This window comes from Colobus angolensis, unplaced genomic scaffold (genome assembly GCF_000951035.1).
Source record: "Colobus angolensis palliatus isolate OR3802 unplaced genomic scaffold, Cang.pa_1.0 Scaffold181, whole genome shotgun sequence".
NCBI classification, from domain to species: Eukaryota; Metazoa; Chordata; class Mammalia; order Primates; family Cercopithecidae; genus Colobus; species Colobus angolensis.
This window is the reverse complement of record NW_012114944.1, coordinates 3,935,711-3,960,830: the sequence shown is the minus strand read 5'-3', so window position 1 is coordinate 3,960,830 and position 25,120 is coordinate 3,935,711. Positions and strand designations below refer to the sequence as shown.

Here is a 25,120-nt window from a genome sequence, read left to right as displayed (position 1 = left end):
GGTGTAAATTTCTCTTCTCTACCTTACCCTCCTTGTAATTGAGGGTATGTTCATTTAAATGAGCATGGCTATGTTCCCATAAAACTTTATTTACAAAAACAGATGGTGGGCCAAATCAATAGTTTGCTAATCCCTGCTCTAAACAACCCAGAAGTCACATTTAGTAAAAATCGCTGGATCTGTTGAACAGTTATTGTAAGCCAGGCTCTCGTAATCTAGTGTGGCATGTGCAAATATTATCCCCATGTTCTAGATGAGGAAACTGGTTCAGAGTGGGAAGGGAATTACCCAAGATCACACAACTAGTTAGTTCATTTCCAACTTAGATCTGATTCCAGAACCAGGTGCTTAATCATTACTGGGTGCTCATCTGCCTTTACTGTCATCTGCCACTAAGTACCTCCTACCCCCAGAGAGAGGACTGCATGTGATAGCATCAGTGAGCACTGACATAAACCAGAGAGAAGTTCAGGCAGCACTTAAGAGAAGGAAGGAAGTCAAAGAATCTAAGAGTAGAGAGATGGCCTTGCCTAATGCAAGGGGTCTCTGATGCTCAGATCGGTGCTTTTTTTCTTTCCTTCCCTCTCTTTTCATTATTTAAGATTATTTTAAATCACCTCTACTTGACATTGTATTTTGTATTCCCATGGGTGTACTTGTGTAATTTTCACTACTAGTCTTCCCTGCAAACATTCATGTTTCATATGGCAGAATGTTTATGTTGTCCACTGTTGCATCCTCAGTGCCTAGAACAGAACCTGACTCATGGTAGGCACTCAATAAATATTTCTACAATTAATAAATAAAAAACGATTCATAACTACTTAGCCTAAACCCATTCAGTCACAAACACTGGTTACATGCCAGGTTTTGTGAATGGTGCCAAAAGGAAAATAACCATTTCCTCTCCTCTGATTCTCAGCATCTTCCCACCATGCACCCATGATGATTAGTCCCATGTCTAGTAGAGCTTAGGTGCAATATCACATTTTGCCCCTAGATGTCACTATGTCTTACACATAAACACAGAATCACTAATTGTCAAAACCCAAGTAATGGTAGCCAGCTACCATTTGTTGATCATCTTCTCTGTGCCAGACACTAAATGCTTTCCGTACCTTATCTCATTTTATTCTTATACTAACTGTGCAATTTAGGGATCACTGACCACACTTTTTAAAAAAGGAAACTGAGTCCTAGCAAAGTGAAGAAACTTGCTCAAGATCACGCTTGACAAGAATTGGGATTAGAATGAGGTCTTCTACTTGCAAAACCTGTGTTCTTTCTTTTATACCATACTTGGAGAATAACACAGAAGCTCTCCTCTCTCCCTTCCCCTACCCCTGCCCATTTTACAAATGAGAAATGCAGAATGAGAGCAAGGAAGTGATTGGCTCATGGTCACACAGGTAGCAAGGAACAAAGCCAGAATTCTAACTCAGGTCCACTTAATTTTAAATCCTTTAGAATTCCACTGTCCCAGCAGGGTGCCGTGGCTCACACCTGTAACCACAGCACTTTGGGAGGCCGAGGCAGGTGGACCACTTGAGGTCAGAAGTTCAAGACCAGCCTGGTCAACATGGTGAAACCCTGTCACTCCTAAAAATACAAAAATTAGCTGGGCGTAGTGGCACATGCCTGTAATCCCAGCTACTCAAGAGGCTGAGGCAGGAGAATTGCTTGAACCTGGGAAGGAAGCAGAGGCTGCAGTGAGCCTAAATTGCACCATTGCACTCCAGTCTAAGTGACAAAGCAAGATATCATCTAAAAAAAGAAAAAAAAAATACACTTCCTCAGACTTCATACTTGAGCCATTAAATTGGAAGGATTTACTTTATGACGTTTACAAGAGGAAAATTCTGGTGCCCAGCTTTTGAAGCCATCTATGCCCCTTGCAGGGTATGCCTAGATTCATGGAGGAGGAGAAGCTGCTTGGGCTCAACCTTGAAATCAGGGTAGGAGTATGCCAGCAGAAAGGTGCAGGTCAGGCCTTCCAGGGGTCAGGAATAGCTGGGCAAATGCCTGGGGGCTTAAACAGCCCCGTGTTCAGCATCACATAGATATGAGGCTCCTTCCAGCCCATCCCCTAACTGCTAAGCTCCTTAGGCATTTTGTCCCAGTTTCTCAAGACTGGCAGGTAGTTGCCTAGTTCCCCAGAGGGTGAGAGTTAAGCTGGGTTTCTGCAAAGCACCAGAAGTTCACCATATCCTTGAAAATCTCAGAGCGGGCTTTGCTGGTGCCCTGCCCCTAGGTAAAGTGGTTTTGCTGGATTTGATCTCCTTGGCAGTCACTGAGCCAACACTTTCCTCGTGTTCTTTTTACATTCGGTAACATAAAGGCCCCTCGGGTTTTTATTTCTCCTTTAAAAATGGCTGTAATCGTTAAAAACCAAACCTGGTGATATTTCTTAAGCTTCTGCCTGAATTTTGTTTGTTTTTCCATGAGTCTTTCCCAGAACTACTTTATCACATTAGCTTTTCTGGAGAGTGAGGGGATATATAAACATGAAGTGAATGAAATACAGGTCAGCTTTGGCACCGAAAATATTTATCCCCCGGCTGATCCCTATCAAACAGACGTAAAGTGGGCTAGGAGTCTCAGAGTAATAAAAATATCCCAGGCTGCAAAGAGGAATGGGAGTTATATTTCTTCTTTTTATGTTCTTTCATGTCAATTCAATTCATCAGACTTTTAAGTAGCTACTGCATGCCAGGCCCTGTTAGGTGCTGAGGAAACACAAATAAAATGGGCTTTCTTTCTGTCTAGGGCTCCCCAGTTTACTGAGGAGGGAAGACGTGTATACGACTTAATGTAGCTTCTGATTGGAGCTGTAAGTGTTTGAGGATGTGAATTCTGGAGAAAAGAGAGCTCGGTCCAAATCCAGGCTTCATTGCTTATTAAGTTTATTACATTGAGCAAGTTACTTAGCCCCCTCTAAGCCTGAGTTTGCTCATCCATAAAATAAGAATAATAACAATATTTGACTTTCTATGAGACACTGCCTCTGAGACCATCAACCTAGAGGCAGGCACAGAGTAAGTGTTCATTAAATGTTAGCTATTCTTCTCATTGTTGTTACTACTGTGGTTCCTCCTGATAATTAAGTATGTGAACAAAGTGCTGTGGAGTAATTAGTTGTGCTGCAGGAGTTAGAGAGGGCTTCATGGAGGAGGTGACAATTGATCGAGGTGTTTAAGGATTATTAGAAGTTTGCCAAATAGAAAGAATAGGGTGTTCCAGACAAAAGAACTAGCACCTACAAAGACCTGGAGGATGAAAATCACAGCTCGACCAGGGACTAGGAGTGGCCAAACTTCAACAAAATACACGTGTGTTTGGGGAGTGATAAGGTCAAGCTTGTGAAAGGCCTTGAATGTCACGCAGAGGAGCTTGGCTGGATTTATCCCTGTGGGTGATGGGGAATCGCAGGAGACTCTCCAGCTGGGGGGTTCATGATGCAGGTTCCTCCCCTGACCTGGGCCCCTAGTTGCTGCGTGGGAAGCTATCTCTCAATCGGCTCCCCTCCGCTCCTTCCCGCTCTGTAGATCATCAAGGACCAGAAACTGCTTGTGATTGTGGGCGGCATGCTGCTGATTGACCTGTGTATCCTGATCTGCTGGCAGGCCGTGGACCCCCTGCGGAGGACAGTGGAGAAGTACAGCATGGAGGTAAGCCCTCCATGTTGGCAGGAGGGAAGCCTGCAGATGCAGCCCCTGGCACATGAGGACAGTGAGGCTGCACAGCACCCAGACTGCCCAGTACCCCACTGGGAACACTTCATCAGTTCCATTTCCTTCCATCTGAGACATGTTATTCCAGGGAGGCCAAATATAAGGTGTTGTGAAAGAAGTTGATTTTACTATTAATACACGCAGAATGAAGGGGAAATATTGGGCTTTTTAAAAGAGTATATTCTCATACATTGTAGAAGCCTTCATTTATAAGATCCATCACTTGAGAAATGGCATTGCGTATTTATCCCAATTATAAAGTAAATCTCCTAAAAAGTGCTGCTAGGGAGTAAACATTCTGAAAGCTCCTTCTAGGTATGATATTATTTTCAAAGTGATGAGCAATATATTTCTTTTCACACATTTGCTGTCAGATATTTGTTGTTAAAATAAAGAACCTCACATAAAAGTACTGTTAAATATATTTTTTAGATGTCTTGCAGTCAGCCTTGCCCTGAACTCGCACTGGTCTTTCTAGGATTCTCCAGATTAGGGAAGTTTGAGTCCCTTTGGAGGTTGTAGTTTTGTTGACTTTCATTTAAAATAGTTAGACTGTCTTTGAGGGGTACAGCTGAGCTGCAGTGGGGTGTGCTATTTGGTAGGATTTCTGTACAGTGTAGCAAATTCTACTGAGAAAAAGAATCTGTTTCTCTCACTGCTTTATTAGAGAAATCTTTTTGTGGAATTTAGTGTGAATTCTTAAACTAAACCAGAAATGGTCATTCTATGCATTGGGGGCAGAACCTTTTATCCTTCTAGACAAGAAGGTTTTATTGACAATAAGATGCTCAGCCTCATTTATCTCGAGACAGAGGGTTTACTCAGCTCGGTAAGAAGTTATGCATTCAAAACAGCAGCAGAGAATGCCATTTATGAAACAGGTTGAGAAATATGTCGCTCCACCTGACCACCTTCCACATATTCCTGAGAGGAAGCGGGACTCCAGACAGATACAACCAGAACTAGCAAGGAGGACGGACCCAACACTGGCTGTGCCCACGGGCCAAGGAGGCAGGAACTGAGTCCACTTGAGCAGACAGGCTACTTTTGGACGGGGGGACATCTGGTCACCATTCATCCTGCAAGTTGGGCAACAGAACAGCTGGGTGGGTCCCACTTCATCCCGAGAGAATTCCCCGGCCACCACCAGAATTTAGAAATCTGGACAGGATGTCAAACTAGGAAGAGCTATCATTGGCTAACTGGGCCCCTGAGCTAGGGAGAGCCTGTGGCGGTGATAACAACAAGCAATGATGATAATAAGAGCGATGATGATGATGACAGCTGGCATCATGTGGTAACTCATTTAATCCTCACAGCAATTCTAGGAAGTAGATGCTGTCCTTCGTCATTTTACTGATGATGAAACAGAAACCCAGAGAGGCTGTATAACTTACCCAAGGTTACCCAGCAGGTTAGTGACAGTAGCACTAACTACCCTCTCACCCAGTACCTAACCTTGCCTTTCAACACCTGGGCAGCTCTTAGCGGTTTTGCAGGCTTTCTTAAACCTTTGTTCATTGGCCATAGATCTGGGAAGTGAGTCGGGCAGGGATGTTCTCCCCTTCTACAGATGAGGAGAAAAAAGTAGAACAATGGGCAGACTGAGGGCCCAGGAGAGATCAAGGAATAAGAGTAGGGGTGAGTCAGGCAGAGTTTGTGGAAGGCCTGGAGCTGGGCCAGGTGGACAGAACGAGACACAGTGGCTCAGTGTGGAGCCCAACAGTGGGCTGGGGAGGCTGAATGGCTGCCGCCTCTATTCTAGATGAAGGTGGGAACTGAGTATTCACTGGGGTTTCCCAAGGCTCCAGGTGTGTTAGGGAGACACTGACAGTGCCAGAGTCAGTAGACTCTGGAAATGGGGATGCCTGTCCTCCTAGACCATTTAGACAAGGTAAACCTGTGCAGTCTGATGTGTCTAGCTGATGGTTTGCTATTATGGCTCTTACCTGCCTTCCTTCTATTCTGTAATAAGCACTGCTGCTATCAATGGCTCTGTGCATAGAACCATAGCACATTCCAGACTTTCCAAGGCTCTGGTTCTCAAAATGAGGAGTCCCAGGGTGCTGCAGAAGTGCCTTTCTGTGTAGATAAGGAAACTGAACCTGGAAAGGTACTCTCCAGGGCCCAGGGCCACCCAGATTGTCCAAGGCAAGGCCCAGATAGGCTGTTCCTGTGTCTCCCTCCGGGGTGTGCTGAGATTTCTCTCAGAACCTTTTCTGGTGGGTGCCTACTTTTCTTCTTTTATTTTAGGGTTGGCCTGTCCCTCTGTTGCTATGGTAACAGAACCCTTTGATCTGTCCACCCACAGCCCTGTTTATTGTCGTTTTTCTACCAAACAGCACCAAGCTGTTGGTTTCTCTCAGACCCTCCTCTGTCAGACACAACAGGGTAGCTGAACAACATGCCCAGGGGCTGAGGTATCCTAAAGTCTCCTTCAAGGGGCTGTTTTGTCCAGGACCTCCAAACAGAAAGCCTAGGCTTGGGGGAGAGGTGATGAAAGACCTTTGTGATCCATCCCTCCCTCCCCCTTACCTACTTCAGACACCCTTGTGTGCTCTGGACTCTCAGCATCTGAGGATTCCAGGCGTGGGCCTTGCAATATGGTACACGTCCTAGCCTTTGTTCATGCTGTGTCCCCTTCCAGAATCTTCTCTGCCAAGTAGATGACTTCAGCTTCAGCACCAGTGTTACCTCCTATGGAGAGGTGTCCCTGTGTTCACTGGCTCCGCTGGAGTTGAGAACCTACTCTGCCTCACTTCCTCCCCCAGCATCCCAAACATTCCCCGGTCAGGACTCCCAGCAAGTCAGAAGCCTCTGCTGAGCTTCTCTAGAACAGGGCCATGGCTCAGCCAGCCCCCACACAGCCCACCCAGCACCCCACGGCCGGCATCTTCCATGGGAAGACACAGGTAGCCATGGCAGCCACAGCCTCGTGGCAGCCTGCAGGCAAGTAGGGGAGCAGACTAAACCTGCAGACAAATAACCCTATCACTTCAGATCGCTGTCGACTGTGAAAGCAGTGAGAGGGAAATAAACAGAACCCAGGGCTTGAGAATAACAGGAAGGACCCATGGAAGTGATTCATCCTGGGAGACTATACTCACGGTTCCTTGGAGTAAAAGTCCCCTGGAGGCCTACTGGGGGCAACCCAGCCCCCCACCCTTATTCATTTCTGATATTGATTGATAAATATTGATTGATTGATTTTATTTTTATTTGGAGACAGAGTCTCACTCTGTTACCCAGGCTGGAGTGCAGTGGCATGAGCTTGGCTCACTGCAACCTCCATCTCCCAGGTTCAAGTGATTCTCATGCCTCAGCCTCCTAAGCAGCTGGGACTACAGGCGTGCACCACCACACCTGACTAAATTTTGTATTGTTAGTAGAGACAGGCTTTCACCATGTTGTCCAGGTTGGTCTCAAACTCCTGGCCTCAAGTGATCCACCCACCTCGGCCTCCCAAAGTGCTGGGATTACAGGTGTGAACCACTGTGCCCGGCCATTTCTATGTCGTATTTCTGTAGCACTTGTCGTGTGCCAGGTACTGTTCTAAATGCTTTACAAATATGAACTCATTTAATTTAATCTTTATTATAATCCTGTGAGGTAGGAGACATTTTTGCCCCCATTTGATAGATAAGGAAACGGAGACACAGAGACCTTCAGTGACTGGCCCAGGTCATGCAGCCAGTGAGTGGCGGAGCCTGGATTCCACCCCAGGTGGTCTGCTTTCAACTGTGTTGCCATCCAACTCCACATACGGGTGGAAAGGGTCCCTGAGGTGGGGGACAGAGGTCCTGAGTTCTGGTTTCACTGCCTCTTTCTTCTTTCAGGGGCTGCACACAGCCTGTCTCAGAGCAGGCTAACTGTGTGGCTGTGGTCCTGGAGCCTGACTCCACGACGCCCCTGCCACTGCCGAGCCTCCGGCTGTGGCTCAGCACCCTACAGCCTCCTCATGCCCCAAACTGATTCCAGCCTCACTCTCACCTTTTCCACCAGCTATGCATTGGGCCCCCATGCTGAACTCCAGAGATACAGGAGTAAATGAGATGTGGCCCTTCCTTCAAGGACCCCTTAGAGCAGTTAGGGAGACAGACAAGCCAGTGGCTAATTTGCAACCCCCATGGTACAGGATGCTGTGGAGTCCAAGGAGGGATGACCATCTGGCCTCATAGGGTCAAAGAAGGCTTTTCAGCTGAAAGCCAGGGAGGCCTGAGCAGGTGTGGGAGCTGGGAGGGACACTCAGGCAGAGGCCGCTGCATTTGGAGAGCAGGCAGTGTGTCCACTGAACCGAGTGCTAAGAGGACACAGGCAGGGAACACAACACATAGTGCTACTCCGGTGTACATTGGCACAACCACTTGGAAAACTATTTAACACGAATCATGTCAAAGATGCACATGCCCCACAGCCCAGCCATTCCACTAGGACATATCCCTAGGGAAAGTCTCACACATATGCCCAAGGAGACCCAAGCCTGGGTGTTCACAGCAGCACTGTTCGTAATAGCCAAAAACTGGGAACGTCCTAAATGGCCCGCAGGAACAGAATGGATATGTGCATTATGGTATTTTCAAAGAAAGGAAGACTGTACGGCTGTGGGAATGAATGAGCCACAGCCACACATATCACTTTGGAGGCATCTCAACAACACAGCAATGAGCAAAAACAGCAAGTCACGCATGAATACCCAAAACAGGCTTTCACATGCTTCAAGTTCAAATGCTGGAGGAACTGAACAGAATATTGTTTAAGGATGCATACGTAGGTAGCAAAACCATTTTTTAAAAAAAGAAGAAGGTTGGCCGGGCGCAGTGGCTCAAGCCTGTAATCCCAGCACTTTGGGAGGCCGAGACGGGTGGATCACGAGGTCAGGAGATCGAGACCATCCTGGCTAACACCGTGAAACCCCGTCTCTACTAAAAAATACAAAAAACTAGCCAGGCAAGGTGGTGGGCGCCTGTAGTCCCAGCTACTCGGGAGGCTGAGGCAGGAGAATGGCGTAAACCCGGGAGGTAGAGCTTGCAGTGAGCTGAGATCCGGCCACTGCACTCCAGCCTGGGCGATAGAGCAAGACTCCATCTCAAAAAAAAAAAAAAAAAAGAAGAAGGCAATTGCTAACACAGAATTCAAGATTGTGGTTACCTCTTGGTGGGCAGGATAGGAGGATATGATTGAGACAGGCACACAGGTCCTGTAAGGTTCTGGCAATTCTGTTCTTCAAATCGTACATATACATTATATCTACTCTTCAGAAAGTATGGTGTGGGTTTTGTTGGTGGTGGTGGTGGTTTTTTGTTTGTTTGCTTGTTTGTCTGTTTGTTTGCTTTGTTTTGTTTTGAGACAGGATCTCACTCTGTTGCCCAGACTGTAGTGCAATGGCAAGATCACAGCTCACTGTACCTCCCCTGACTCAGGTGATCCCCCCACCTCAGCCTCCTGAGTAGCTGGGACTACAGGCATGCGCCACCACACCCCGTTAATTTTTGTATTTTTTGTAAAGATGAGTTTCATCATGTTGCCTAGACTGGTCTCCAATTCCTGGGCTCAGTTGTTCCACCTGCCCTGGCCTTCCAAAGTGCTGTAATGACAGGAATGAGTCACCATGCCCAGCAGATGTATTTAATTTTTTAATTTTATTTATACTTAATAGACTTTATTTCTTAGGGTAGTTTTAGGTTTACAGAAAAGGTTAACATAAGTACAAAGAGTTCCCATGTACCCTGTATCCACCCCCACAATTTCACCTGTTATTAACATCTTGCATTGTCTGGTACATTTTTTCAAATGATCAACCAATATTGATGCATTATTCTTCACCACAGTCCCTAGTTTACATTAGGGTTCACTGTTCTACAGGTTTTGCCAAATGCATGTCACGTAGTCACCATTACAATATCATACAGAGTAGATTCACTGTTCTAAATATCCTCTGTGCTTTACTAATCCTTTACAACCACTGATCCATAGTTTTTTCTTTTCCAGAATGTCATATAGTTAGAATCATAGAGTATGTAGCCTTTTTAGCCTGGCTTCTTTCATTTAGTAATATGCGTTTAAGGTTCCTACATATATTTTTGTGGCTTGATAGCTCACTTCCTTTTATCCCTGAATAATATCTTATTTCCTGGTAGCTCATTTCTTTTTATCACTGAGTAATATCCTATTTCCTGGATGTACCACAGTTTGTTTATTCATTCACCCATTGAAGGGCATCTTAGTTGCTTCTACGTTTTAGCAATTATACATAAGGCTGCTACAAACTTTCATGTGTGAGTTTTTGTGTGGACATAAATTTCCAATTCATTTGGCTAAATACCTAGGAGTGCAAGTTCTGATTATATGGTAAGAGGATGTTTAGTTTTGTAAGAAACTACCAAACTGTCTTCCAAAGTGGCTGTACCATTTTGCAAACCCATCGATGGGAGTTCCTGTTGCTCCACATCCTTGCAAGCATTTGGTGTTGTCAGTGTTTTGGATTTTAGTCTTTCTAATAGGTGTGTACTGGTATCTCATTGTTATAATTTGCAATTCCCCAGTGACGTATGATGTTGAGCATCTTTTCATATGCTTATTTGCCATTTAGTGAAAAGACTGTTCAGATCTTTTGCCCACTTTTTAAATAGGTTGTTTTCTTATTGTTGAATTTTAAGAGGTCCTTGTATATTTTGGATGCAAGTCCTTTATTAGATAGTGTTTCATATATATTTTCTCTCAGTTTGTCTTTTTATTCTCTTACGTTGTCTTTTTCAGAGCAGGAGTTTTAAATTTTAATGAAATTGAGCTTATTGCTTTTTTCTTTCATGGATCATACTTTCAGTGTATCAAAGGACTCATTGCCAAACACAAAGTTACCTAGATTTCTTTCTATTACATTTTATGGTTTTACATTTAACATTTAGGCCTGTGACCCGTTTTGAGTAAAATTTTATGAAAGGTGTAAGGTCTATGTCTAGACTCCTTTTGCATGTTGTCCAGTTGTTGCAGCACCGTTTGCTGAAAAGACCATCTTTTCTCCATTGTATTACCTTTGCATCTTTGTCATAGATCAGTTGGCTGTATTTGTGTGGGTGTATTTCTGAGCTCCCTGTTCTGTTACATTGATCTGTCTATTATTTCATCAATCCCACACTATCTTGATTAGTATAGCTTTATAGTAAGCCTTGAAGTCAGGGAATGTCACTTCTCCAACTTTATTCTTCAGTGTCATGTGAGCTCTTCTGGGTCTTTTGCTACTCATGTAAACTTTGGAATTTGTTTATTGATATCCACAAAATAATGTGCTGGGATTTTTATTGGGATTACATTGAATGTATAGATCAAGTTGGAAAGTATTGACATCTTACCAGTATTGAGTCTTCTGATCTGACATGTGGGGATTACAATTCAAAGTGAGATTTGGGTGGAGACACAGCCAAATCATATCACCTGATTACCCAAGAGCTGTGATGGAGATGTAAAAGAAGATGAATGTTGTTTTCATGCCTGTTTTACGCAATATCCATTCTGCAGTCCATGGATCAAGGAATGATTTTGACTTTCAAGTCTTACTATTTAAGAAATACATCTCATAAGACTATAGGTGCCATAGATAGTGATTTATCTGATGAATCTGGGCAAAGTACATTGAAAACCTTCAGGAAAGGATTCACCATTCTAGATGCCATCAAGAGCATCTGAGATTCATGGGAGGAGGTCAAAATGTCAACATTAACAGGAGTCTGGAAGACATTTATTCCAACTTTCATGGAATGACTTTCAGGGTTTCCAGACCTTAGTGGAGGAAGTAACTGCAGATGTGGTGGAAATAGCAAGATAATTTGAATTAGAAGTGGAGCCTGAAGATGTAACCTGAATTGCTGCAATCTCATGATAAAACTTTAACAAGATACATCAAATAGAGCATCTAAGAGAGATCAGGATCAGCTCAGAGCCAGGAGGAACTCTCCACTGTGGGGAAAAGAGATCTTCAGTTGTCTACATTCCCATCACAGATGCCTAAAATACTAGTCACAGGAGAGCTCCTCAGCACTCACAGGCCATTAACTTAGTATAGAGAGCTGCCTGGAGTCCATACAACTGCATTTTCCAGGAGGATTTCACTCTGGGTCCCATTCACACACACCCCTGAAACCCAAGCTGCTGCATCAGGATACCATTTTGAGAGCCCAGCACCCACCAGAATACATCCTGCTCTAGGGCCTAAAAGCCCCTGCATCTATACATACTGAAGCCCAACCGACATTCCCCCACATCCACCCAGAGGGCTGCAGCATTATGACACCAGCCAGAACCTGTGGCACAGCTGGGTCCCCGGGACTCTAGCCCACACAGTGTTCTATACCCCAGAGAATATCAATATACCACACCAGGAAGGCTACCCCCAGGACAAAGGGACCCAAAGCATGCTCTCCCCAGAGCCTGAGAATTGCCTGCCTGGGGATGCTGACAACCCCTCCCCCTCCAGCAGCAGGACCCCCATACACCTGCAGACAACTTCAGGGATCTTGAGGACCAGTCTGTCCCACTCACCATAACCAGCATCCATGCACACTGTCCATGGACCTGAGGACAGGTCCACCCTGCCTGCTGCCATCACCGCTCACATGTGCTATCTGGGAATCTGAGGATTAGTCCACCCTGCCCATGACTGGCATCCATGAACACATCATAGGGGCCCTAGGACTGGCCTTTCCAACCTTCCAGCATCACCTACCCAACCATTATCACTACTTGATGGCCTTAGGACTGGCCAGCCACCTCTTCTGCCACCAGAGGTGCCTATGCATGCTGCCTAGGGGCCCAAGGACCATCCCACCTAGGCCCACCATTGACACCACTGATGTGCACACACAATACCTGGGGACCTGAGGACTGGCACACCCTGTGCCCCTACATGCCACCCGGTGCTGGCCCCAGGACCAGCTTGCCTGGTGTCCTTATCTCCAGTAAAACCTCAACATAGCCTCCAATAATAATTGCAGCCTAAGCTACTGAGAAATTCACAGCCATCACTGATGTTGATTACAGCCAAAGAAATCATACAGAGACTACACTACTAAGCCCATTCAGAATCAAAGCCAAAGTACCCTATCCAGCCAACACTATAGACACATGTAAGGAAAAATTATTTCCCTATGAAAGCCAATTCATAAAATTGGAAGAAGCAACTGTTATACCAGATGTACAGATATCAATGTCAGGATACAAGAAATGTGAAAAAACAAACATGATACCTCCAAATGAACACAGTAATTCTCCAATAACATATTCCAAAGAAAGGAAATCTATGAAATGCCAGAAAAGAAATTCAAAATGATGATCTTAAGGAAACTCAGTGAGATACAAGGCAACACAGATGGACAAACACAAAGAAGTTGGGAAAACAATTTGAGATCTGAATGTGAAATTCAGCACAGAGATAGATATTGTTAAGAAAGGAACCAAACAGAAATCCTGGAACTAAAGAATTCAATGAATGAAATTAAAAAACACAATTGAGAGCTTCAAAAATAGACTAGATCAAGCAAAAGAAAGAATTCTAAATTTGAATAAAGCCATTTCCCAGATAAGCAAAAACAGGAAATTCATCATCACTAGACCATCCCTACAAGAAATGTTTAAGGGATTCCTACATCTGGAAGTGAAAGGATGGTATCTGCCTTCATGAAAACACATGAAAGTATAAAACTCACTGGTAGAGAAGAGACACAAATAAGAAAGAGAAAGAAATGAAATGTTAGCAGTATTGAAAACCACCAAAAAACAAAGGTAAATAATAAAAGAGGAATAAAGGAACAATGGATGTACAACACAATCAGAAAACAATTAACAAAATGACAGGAGTAAATCTGCACTTAGCAATAACAACCTTGAATGTAAATGTTTTAAATACCTCAATTAAAAGACATAGACTGGATGAATGGATTTAAAAAAAGAAAAAAGCCAACTATACACTGCCTACAAGAATCTCACTTTTCCTGAAAAAGATATAAATAGACTGAAAGTGAAGGAATGGATAAAAATATTCTACACAAACGGAAACCAAAAGCATGCAGAATTAGCTATACAAATATCAGACAAAATATACTTTAAGTCAGAAACACTAAAAGAGACAAAGGAGGACATGACATAATGATAAAGGGATCAATTCATCAAGCAGATATAACAATTGTGAATATATATGCACCCCATGCCAGAGCACCCAGATATATTTTTAAAAAACTATTAAAGCTAAAGAAAGAGGTAGACCCCAATATAACAATAGTTGGGACATTAACACTTTTGAGCACTGGACAGATAATCTTGACAGAAACTCAACAAAGAAGTGTCAAAATTAATGTACACTGTAGACCAAATGGACCTAACAGACAGTTATAGAATGTTTCATCCAACAGCAACGTAATACACCTTTTGCTTATCAACATGTGGAACATTCTCCAGGACAGACCATATGTTAGGCCACAAAACAAGTCTCACGGATTTTTTAAAATTGAAATCATATCAAGCATCTCTTAAACCACAATGGAATAAAATTAGAAATCAATAACAAAAGGAACATTGGAAACTGTACAAAAACATGGAAATTAGACAACATACTCCTAAACAACCACTAGGTCAATGAAGAAATTAAGAAAAGAATTTGAATATTTCTTAAAACAAATGAAAATGGAAACACAGCATACCAAAACCTATGAGATACAGCAAAAGTAGTGCAAAGAGGGAAACATATAGCAATAAACACCGACATCAAAAAAGCAGGAAAATTTCAAATAACCTAATGATGTACCTCAAGGAACTGGAAAATCAAGAACAAAATAAATTCAAAATTAACAGAAGGAAAGAAATATAAATATCAGAGCAGGATTAAATGAAATAGAGACTTAAAAAATACAAAGGATGAAGGAAATGAGAACTTGTTTTTTTTTTTTTTTTTGAGAAGATAAAATCAATAAACCACTAGCTAGACTAAACAAGGAATAAAAGAAAATGAAAATAAAGAAAATCAGAAACAAAAAGGAGGCATAACAACTGATACTACAGAAATACAGAGGATCACTAGAGACTATTATGAACAACTATATCCAACAATTTGGAAAACCTAGAGGAAATGGGTAAACTCCTGGACACGTGTAACCTACCAAGACTGAACCAGAAAGAAATAGAAAACCTACACAGACCAATAATGAGTAAAAGAATTGAATCCGTAATAAGAAGTCTCCCAACAAAGAAAAGCCCGGGACAGGGTGGCTTTATTGCTGAATTTTACCAAACTTTTAAAGAACTAACATAATTCTTCTCAAACTATTCCAAAAAATTGAAGAGGAGGAAATTCTTCCTTATTCATTCTGCCAGGCCAGAATTACCCTGATACCAAAACCAGACAAGGACACAGTAAAAAAAGAAAACTACAGACCAATATTCCTGATGAACATAGATTTTAAAATCTAGATGAAAAAATCTTTGCTGGGCATGGTGGCTCACACCTGTAATCCCAGCACTTTGGGAGGCTGAGGCGGGCAGGTCACGAGATCAGGAGTTTGAGACCAGCCTTACCAACATGGTGAAATCCCGTCTGTACTAAAAATACAAAAAAATTAGCTGGGCCTGGTGGCACATGCCTGTAATACTTGGGAGGCTGAGGCAGGAGAATCGCTTGAAATCAGGAGGCGGAGGTTGCAGTGAGCTGAGATCAAACCATTGCACTCCAGCCTGGGCAACAGAGTGAGACTCTATCTCAAAAAAAAAAAAAAAAACTTCAACAAAATATTGGCAAACCAAATCCAACAACACATCAAAAAGATAATACACCATGATCAAGTGGGATTTATCCTAGGAATGCAAGAATGATTCAACATAAACAAATCAATAAATGTAATATATTGCATGAACAGAATGAAGGACAAAAACCATATGATTAAATAAATGCAGAAAAGCATTTTATAAATTCAACATCCCTTCATGATTAAAAAAAAAAAACTCAACAAATTAGGCATAGAAGAAACATATTTCAACATACTAAAGGCCATCTATGACAAACCCACAGCTAATATCATACTGAATGGAGAAAATGGAACAAGACAAGGATGCTCACTTTCACTAATCGTCTTTAACACAGTACTGGAAGTCCTAGCCAGAGCAATTAGGCAAGAGAAAGAAATAAAGAGCATCCAAAAGGGAAAGGGGGAAGTCAAATTGTTCCTCTTTCCAGATGATATGATCTTATATATTTTATAAAAACCTAAAGACTCCACCAAAAGTACCCTAGAACAGATCAATAAATTCAGTAAAGTTGTAGGATACAAAATCAAGATATAAAAGTCAATAGTATCTCTATACACCAATAACAAATTAGCTGAAAAAGAAATAAAGCAATTTCATTTATAATAGCTACAAAAAATAAAATGTCTAGGAATAAATTTGACCAAGGAAGTGAAAGACCTCTGCAGTGAAAACTACAAAACACCAATGAAAGAAATTGAAGAGAACACAAACAAATGCAGAAACATCTCATGTTCAGGGATTAGAAGAATTAATATTGTTAAAATGGCCGTACTGCCCCAGGCAGTCCGCAGATTCAACATAATCCCTATCAAAAGGTCAATGACATTCTTCACAGAAATAGAAAAAACAATCTGAAAATTCATATGGAACCACAAAAGACCCTGAATAGCCAAGGCAATACTGAGCAAAAGAAATAAAGCAGGAGGCATTCAACTACTTGACTGCAAAATATACTACAAAGCTATTGTAACCAAAACAGATGATATTTGTATGAAAACAGACCATAGACCAATGGAACAGAATAGAAAGCCCCTAAATAAATCCACGTATTTACAGCCAACTGATTTTTGACAAAGGTGTCAAGAACATATGTTGGGAAAAGGACATCTTCTTCAATAAATGATGCTGTGAAAACTGGATATTCATATACAGAAGAATGAAACTAGACCCCTGTATTCGTCTGTTCTCACACTGCTAATAAAGATATACCTGAGACTGGGTAAGTTATAAAGGAAAGAGGTTTAATAGACTCACAGTTCCACATGGTTGCAGAGGCTTCACAATCATGGTGGAAGGAAAAGGAGAATCAAAGGCACATCTTAAATGGTGGCAGGCAAGAGAGCTTGTGCAGGGGGACTCCTATTTATGAAACCATCAGGTCTTGTGAGACTTATTTACTATCACAAGAACAGTACAGGGGAAACCACCCCCATGATCGAATTATCTCCACCTGGCCCCACCCTTGACACGTGGGGATTATTACAATTCAAGGTGAGATTTGGGTGGGGACACGGCCAAACCATATCAACCCCTATTTCTCACCATACACAAAAATCAACTCAAAATGGATTAAATACTTAAATGTAAGCCCTGAAGCTATAGAACTACTAGAATAAAATAGAGGGGAAATGATTCAAGACATTGGTCTAAGCAAAGATTTTATGGCTACAACTTTAAAAGCACAGACAACAAAAACAAAAATAGACAAATTGGACTATATGAAACGAAAAGGCCTCTGCATAGCAAAGGAAACAAACAACAGAGTGAAGAGACAACCTGTACAATGAGAGAAAATAGTTGTAAACTATCCAACAAGGGACTAATGTCCAGAATATACAAGGAACTCAACAGGAAAAAAATGAAATAATTTGATTAAAACAAAGACAAAGGATCAGAATAGATATTTCTCAAAAGAAGACATTCAATAGCCAACAAATACATGAAAAAGTGTTCACCATCACTCATCATCAAGGAAATGCAAATCAAAACCACAATGAGGTATCATCTCACCCCAGTTAGAATTGCTATTATTAAAAAGACAAAAAGTAACAAATGTTGGCAAGGATGCAGGAAAAAAGAGAACTCTTATACACTGTTGGTGGGAATGTAAATTAGTACAACAATTATGGAAAATAGTGTGGGGGTTTCTCAGAAAACTAAAAATATAACTACCATATGATTCCGCAATCCCACTACTGGATATTTATCCAAAGGAAAGGAAATCAATATATCAAAAGGATACTTGCACCCCTATATTTATTGCATTATTCACAGTTGCTAAGATATGGAATCAACCTCTGTGTCCATCAGCAGACAAATGGATAAAGAAAATGTGCTGTATATATACACAATGGAATACTATTTAACCATAAAAAAGAAAGAAATCCTGCCATTCACAACAACGTGAATGAGCCTGGAGGACATTGTGTTAAGTGAAATAAATCAAGCACAGACAGATAAATACCATGTGTTCTCACTCATATCTGGAAGCAAAAAAAAAAAAAACTGAGCTCATGGAAGAAGAGGGTAGAATTCTGGGTACTGAATGCTGGGAAGAGTAGAGGACAGGGCTGTATGGGGAGAGGTTGGTTAACAAATACAAATTTACAGCTAGACTTGAGGAATGAATTCCCATGTTCTGCAGTACTGTAGGATGAATATGGTTAATTATAATTTATTGTATATTTTCACAAAGCTAGAAGAGAGGATTTTGAATGTTCACAATATAAAGAAATGATAAATGTTCAAGGTGACAGGGATGCTAATTACTCTGATTTAATTATTACACATTTTATACACACACCAAAATATCAGTCTGTATCCCATAAATATGTACAATTATTACATGTCAACTAAAAATAAAAGGAAAAAATAACTCATGAGCGAGGAGTTGCTTCTTATGGATAAGCAAAGAAAGTGGTTTCTTGAGATGGAACCTACTCCAGGTGAAGATACTGTGAACATTGTTGAAATGACAGCAAAGAACTTAGAATATTCCATGAACTGCAGCATTGATAAAGCAGCAGCAGGGTTTGAGAGGACTGATTCCAATTTTGAAAGAAGTTCTACTGTGGGTAAAATGCTATCAAACAGCATCGCATGATACAAAGAAATCGTTAATGAAAAGAAGAATCAATCAATGCAGCAAACTCCATTATTATCTTAAGAAATTGCCACAGCCACCCCGGCCTTTAGCAGACACCACACCAGTCAGTCAGCTGCCGTCAATAAGGAGGTAAAATCTTCCACCAACGAAAAGATTACCACCACTGAAGGCTCAGATGATCATTAGCATTTTTTAACAATAAACTATTTTTAATTAAAGTATATACATCGTTTATTAGACACAATGCTACTGCACATTTAATACACTGCTGTGTAGTGTCAACATAACTTTTATGTACACTGGGAAACCAAAAATTTGTGTGGCACACTGTATTGAGATATCTACTTTATTGTAGTGCTCTGGAATCTAACCTGCAATACCTTTGAGGTGTGCCTGTATAGGAAAGTAACTGACTTTTTTATATTAACCTCATATCCTGAAACTTTGCTATAATTACCTATTAGTTACAAGAGTTTTTGTGTTGATTCTTTGGGACTTTCTATACAGACAATCATGTCATTTGCAAACAGAGCCAATTTTATTTCTTCCTTCCCAATCTGTATACTTTTTCTTTCCTTTCTTGACCTACTGCATTAGCTGGGACTTCTAGTATAATGTTGAATAGGAGTGGTGGGAGGGGACATACTTGCTTTGTTCTCAGTCTTGAAGAAAAGCATCTAGTTTTTCACCATTAAGCATGTCAATGTATCTTTTCTTTTCTTAAAAAGTTAAAAAAGCCACTGTGAAATAGTTTTGATGGCCAAAACTGAGGATGCCTTTGATGAAATTAGAGGAAGGTCAAATGATGACTCAGGCAGAACTAAGATTGTTAGAGATTCCTTGTGCTAAGAAGAGGAGTTTAAACTTCAAAATTAAAGATATCTCATCGGGGAAGTGACATGATCAGCTTTGCCCTGTCTGCATGGTGAGAACAGACGGAGGGGCGAGGCTGGAGACCCAGTGATAGCTGGATGTTTTTGCAGCAATTCAGGCAAGAGCTGATAGCGACCTAAGCCAGGGCAGTCACAGTGTGAACAGAGAAGGGTGTGGATTTAAGAGCTATATAGGAAGCAGACATGACAAGACTTGGTGACTGACTGACTCTAAGGGGTAGTGTATGGGGGCAGGTAGGGTAATGCTCAGATTTCTGCCTGGGGTACCTGGGGAACCTCTTCATTAAGGCAGGTGTGGAATGAGAATGGGCTTGGGAGGGAACGTGGGGAATTCATTTCTGGCCATAAGTTTGAGTCACCTGAGGGCCTTCTAGGCAAAAGGGCTAACAAGATGGGATGCAGTGTCCCAGAGGACAAGAGAGTAGAGATTTTTGGGGAAGGAGCTAGTTAGCGCATTGAGAATAGAGTCGTGAGAATGAGTGTAGTAATCCAGAGACAGTGGGTGCAGTGAGAAGTGAAGAAGTCCCCACAGGAGTCCCGGGAATCACTGAGTGATCAAACAGCCATGCGCACAGGAGGACGAGCTAGGGAAGGAGAATTTTAAGCAGTGGGATGCCAGGAGAGAGAACCATCACTGTTGAGGGGACAGGAGAGAGAGCTGTCCCCAGGCAGATGGTCAAGAGAGAGCCATTCACACATGGGAGAATTTGAAAAGGGAGAGTGAGGGCTCCAGAGACAAATGCCCCAGACTGAGGCAAGGACTGACAGGTGTCCCGTGAACTGGCCCTATGCTCAGTGCTCCTGTGTCCCATCTCAGCCTTTCCTCTTCTTTAGAGTCTGATGGCAAGATTGGCTGTTTCTGCATTTCAGATATAGCAGGTGTAGATAAACCTGCCAAGTATGTTAAAAAGGTTTTAAAAATATGATTTGTATTCTTGGAAAAAAGGAAAATAGCTCTCTTTGTTGAGCACCTACTCTACTTGTGGTGACGGTGAGTAGGTGTTGGACATACGGATCTGAAGTTCGGGGAGAGGTGTGGGCTGGAGATGGGAACTCAGTTGGGGTCAGCTTATGGATGGCAATGACAATCTTGGATGAGGGCACCAAGAGCAGTTGGAGCGATGGAGAAGAGAAGGGGACCAAGGACTCACCCTGGATCCTGCCCATGTTTGGAGGCTGGAAAGGTGGGGGAAAGTGACAAAGAAGACCTAGCAGAAGCTTAGCGATAGGAAGAAAATCAGATGAGTTTGGTGTCTTGGAAACCAAATGAAGAAAGTGTTGCAAGGAGGAAGTTTTGATGACTGCGTCAAATGCTGCTTTTAGATCAAGTAAGATTAGGACCATGAATTGACAGTATGTATGTGTGAGTGTATGCACACACCTCCATATGGGATTTTTTTTTTTTTTTTTTTTTGGGTCTCGCTCTGTCACCCAAGCTGGAGTGCAGTGGCATGATCTCGGCTCACTGCAACCTCTGCCTCCTGGGTTCAAGCAATTCTCCTGCCTCAGCCTCCTGAGTAGTTGAGATTACCTGGCTATTTTTTGTATTTTTAATAGAGACAGGGTTTCACCATGTTGATCAGGCTGGCCTCAAACTCCTGACCTCGTGATCTGCCCGCCTCTGCCTCCCAAAGTGCTGGGACTACAGGTGTGAGCCACCACACCCAGCCAGGATTTTTTTCTTTTAAGGAAAATAATTTGAGATAATTTTCCCCAAAAGCAAACTCAGTACATACAGATGGTGTGATCCTAGATGGAGGGTTGTTCATTTCTCCCAAGCCTGCCTTCCAGAGCAGGCCACCATTTACGCCTCCACCTGACCATTCTGAAATGGTCTGACATGGCAGACAGCACTCAAGGTCACTGAATATTGAACACCCAGATGAGCTACAGAACCACAGGGCAGCCACTGTGGCAGGATCCTGAGGCTGTCTGCACACCCTGAAGTCTTCTCTCATCCTGGTCCCCACAGGATGCCAAGCAGCCTATGTCAGGAATTCCCTGCACTCTAGCTTCTGTGGCTTTCTGGCCATTTGGGCAGTAATCAACTTAAGGGCCATTTGGGACAAAGGGATATTTCAGAACTTTCCTCTAGCTTCTGTGGTCTTAGCATTCTTCTGTGGAAGCACACAGGGGATTTGGAATCATGGAACTACACTTGGCTTTGAGCCTGGTGGTTCTACCAGTTATGTTTCTATGGAAACAGATATTGGAAGAGGCAAACACATAGAGTTTTAAATAATTTCAACTCTTACCTTCTATCTCTCTCTACAGCTGCTCTGGGGAAAAAGAGTCAATCCTAAAGCAGGCACTTTCAGGAAACAACTGGTATCTTCATAAAGCCTGTCCAAGCTCCACTTCACGCTACTCATTTGAAAATAAAGAGACGTCGTAATGGCCTGGGTTGGGGGAACTGCTGGAGACCAGGGTCTACCCTACCCGGTAGGCTGCTCACAGGTGGCCTAGTGGCCAAAGGCTTTGGATGCTAAGGGTCACACTCCAAGTGATGGGTCCTCACCGCTGGAGCCATCAGCCCTGAACAGTGAGTGAGGCTGGTCTTGTCACACGTAGTTATCCATGGTGCCCTGGATGGCCAGGCTGGGGCCCCAGGCAGATGCAGACCATGGTCCAGGCAGGGCAGTGGAACTCCACAAGGGCCATTGGTTGGTCCATTACCCATGGGCTGCCTCCGTTAGCCTGACCAACTCCTCCTAGGGAGGGCCGCAACCTGTCTGAAGTTCTGACCACGTCATTCTCCTGTTTAAAATTTTCCCCAGCAGCTAAAGGATAAAGTCTGTACTCCTTAGCTCAGCTCAGGAGGCCTTTGATGATCTGGCCTGCTTGCCTCCCTAGCCTTATTTCTCACAACCCTCTTCCTCGTTCCTTGTGCTCAGCTACCCTGAGCTATTGTTACCTCTCCAAAGCATCCCACTCTTCCTCTATGCCCGCTCACCTTCTATCCAGAACACCCCCCTTTCCACCCCCAATATGCCATCTTCATATGTAAAATCCCTGCTTGACCTTTGAGAGGCAGCTTAGAAGCATCTCCGCCAGGGGCCTGTGGACCACATGGGCTGCCTGGACGGACACCTGTGTCCTGTGCTTCTGCCTCACACCCTCATTCTGTTCACCCTCATTCTGGTCACAGAACTGGTCATTGTCTGTGTGCCGGTCCCCTCTTGTCTGTGACCTCCTCAGCGGCCGTGGCCATCTGTGTGTCCCCAGCACCCACCACGAGGGCCTGGCTCAAAGTAAGTATTCAGTAAATATTTATTGACTAAATTATTCCCTCCACCTGGAGTTCTCCCCATGCCTCCATATGTCCAATTTCAACCCATCTGTCTGGGCCCATTAAGCCGGCTTCTCGAAGAAATATCTTTGCCGAGTTGCAATTTAATTTAATATTACACCCTCACCTTTTGTCAAGAGCCCACTTCTGGGGCTGAGGCTGCCAAGTGAAGCATGATTCAGCATCTACTACGAAGGATGTTGTTCAGTTTGTGTTCCTGAGATAAAGATCCACAGGATAGGTCCTCGTGGAACTGAGCGCCAGGAAATGGGCTGTGCTCTCTCGGTAAACTTGTATCTACTTCCTTCCTTCCATCAGGCAATCGTAACTGGATAAGCCCCTCTGTTTTCTTTTTAACCTTGACTGCCAGAAAGTTGGAGCCAAATTCAACGCTCAGCTGCAATAACCATCTTATCTCAAGTTCCTGGAGGATTATCTCACCTTCTGATCATTCGTCTTTATTTTTAACTGTCCTGTTGTATTTAGGCTTTTATTGTGTGCTGTCTTGAGCCCTCTGGGAGAGGAGGCAAGGTGTAAATTCTAGATTAAGTTATTAAAACAAGAACTTCAGGCGAGATTTAATTGGAATGATATGCCAGAGAGACATTTTGAGGGTGTCCACAGCCACGCGCCTTCTGGCATGGATCCTGGCCCAGCCCTGGCTCGGCTCTGCAGTCAGCATTGTGGGCACAGATATGTTTGGGCCCAGTGTACGGAGAGAGTGGCTCTGCCAGCCACAGCCGCAGTTCTGGAACATCTTGTGTGGAAAGGTGTGTTGGATTCGCGAGAGATTGCAGGTGATTTCATCTTCCTTGTTGTCTTCCCTTGTGTCTGTGGGTGGCACGTGGGGCCAGCCAGAGGCCCATTAGGACACAAATCACAAAAGACAGAGCACCAGGGCCAGCCCTGAAGCTGGAACTTCTCCATCTCTACCTGTCCAGGAACTCTTCAGGGCATGGGCTGTTTGCTAGAAATTCTCAAGTGTCATGAACAGAATGATTAGAAACTTGTGTGACATCCTGGCTTCTTCTGACCACTGCATTTGTCTTGTTAAAGCCATTTTTGTTCCTGAGCAAAAAGAGCCTTTAAATTTTTATTATTTTTAACCCAATGCTACACATCCGTGTTGGCAGAAATACAGGCTGCAGTCCCCATGACGACGTTCCCTCTTTTCTGTGGGTAAACTCCAACCAACCTACCTCTTGGTAGGTGGTTCATCATTAGGGTGCTCCTTCAGCATTTATGGGGTACCCATTGTCTGCCACGCTCCCTTACGTACTGCATGTCTGATGGGCAAGGTCAGACATGTCCATAAAGGGTGGTGTTACCAGCTTGTTGCTGGTAGGTCTGTGACTGGTGCTGTCAGAGAAACACAGGCGTGAGCCAGTCATGGTGGCTTAAGCCTATAATTTCAACACTTTGGGAAGCCAAGGCAGGAGGATCACTTGAGCCCAGGAGTTCAAGACTAGCCTGGGCAACATGACGAGACCCCGTCTCAAAAAAAAAAAAAAAAAAAAAAGAGAGAAACACACACAGAATAGGTTGTAAAAAACAGCAACAGCACCCTCTTGATGGCATTTGCCTCCAAACACTTGGTTTTAAGTTTGACTTACTGTGCTGAGACACTGGGCTTAATTTTCTAAAGTATGAACTAAGATTGAATCTGGGTTAATGTCTCTCAGAGGGCAAAGAAGTGAGAGAGAACATGCATTAGTCAGGGTCTGCTAGGTTTTGCTGTAGTAACAACAACAAACCCTCACTGGATTAAAGCAATAAGTGTTCTTTTCTCATTGCAACACTTGTCCACTGAGGACCAGCTGCAGCTTCCCCCCTCCATGGTATCCTCCCCCTGGGACACAGCTGGTGGCAAAAGGAAAGAGTGTGTGGCAAGGTGTGCACTGGCTTTGAGCTTCCACCCCAGAGTATCACATGTCACTTCTACTCATATCTAACTGCCAGAATGCATCATACGTCCATGCCCAAGTTCAGTGAGTCAGGGAAGAGCAATCCTACTGTGTGCCCAGAAGGAAAGGGAGAACCAGGTATTGCTGTTCAGTCATGATGACTACAATAGCATATTCCCCTGGCTTTTGGTTGCTGTACAAATATACCATCCCATTCACTAGAACATGAGGTCCATGAGAATACAGGGGAAGGGAGGGTTGTGTTTTATTCACTGCTATATCCTCAGCACCTGAAAAAGTACCTGGCACATAGTACATACTCAATAAATAATATTAGTTGAATAATTGAGGAAACACACCTTAGAGCAATCTTGTTAGATCTATGGGTTATTCTCTGAGAAATTTTGTAC

General features: G+C 43.1%; 1 protein-coding gene across 1 annotated transcript in view; it reads left to right on the top strand.

Moving 5' to 3' along the window:
* The window catches only part of GABBR2 (gamma-aminobutyric acid (GABA) B receptor, 2), a 424,424-nt gene that overhangs the window by 346,858 nt on the left and 52,446 nt on the right, over positions 1 to 25,120 (top strand). The window contains exon 13 of the mRNA XM_011939489.1: positions 3,546 to 3,668. Coding sequence (XP_011794879.1) covers positions 3,546 to 3,668 — 123 coding nt within the window. The remainder of the gene's footprint in view (positions 1 to 3,545; positions 3,669 to 25,120) is intronic.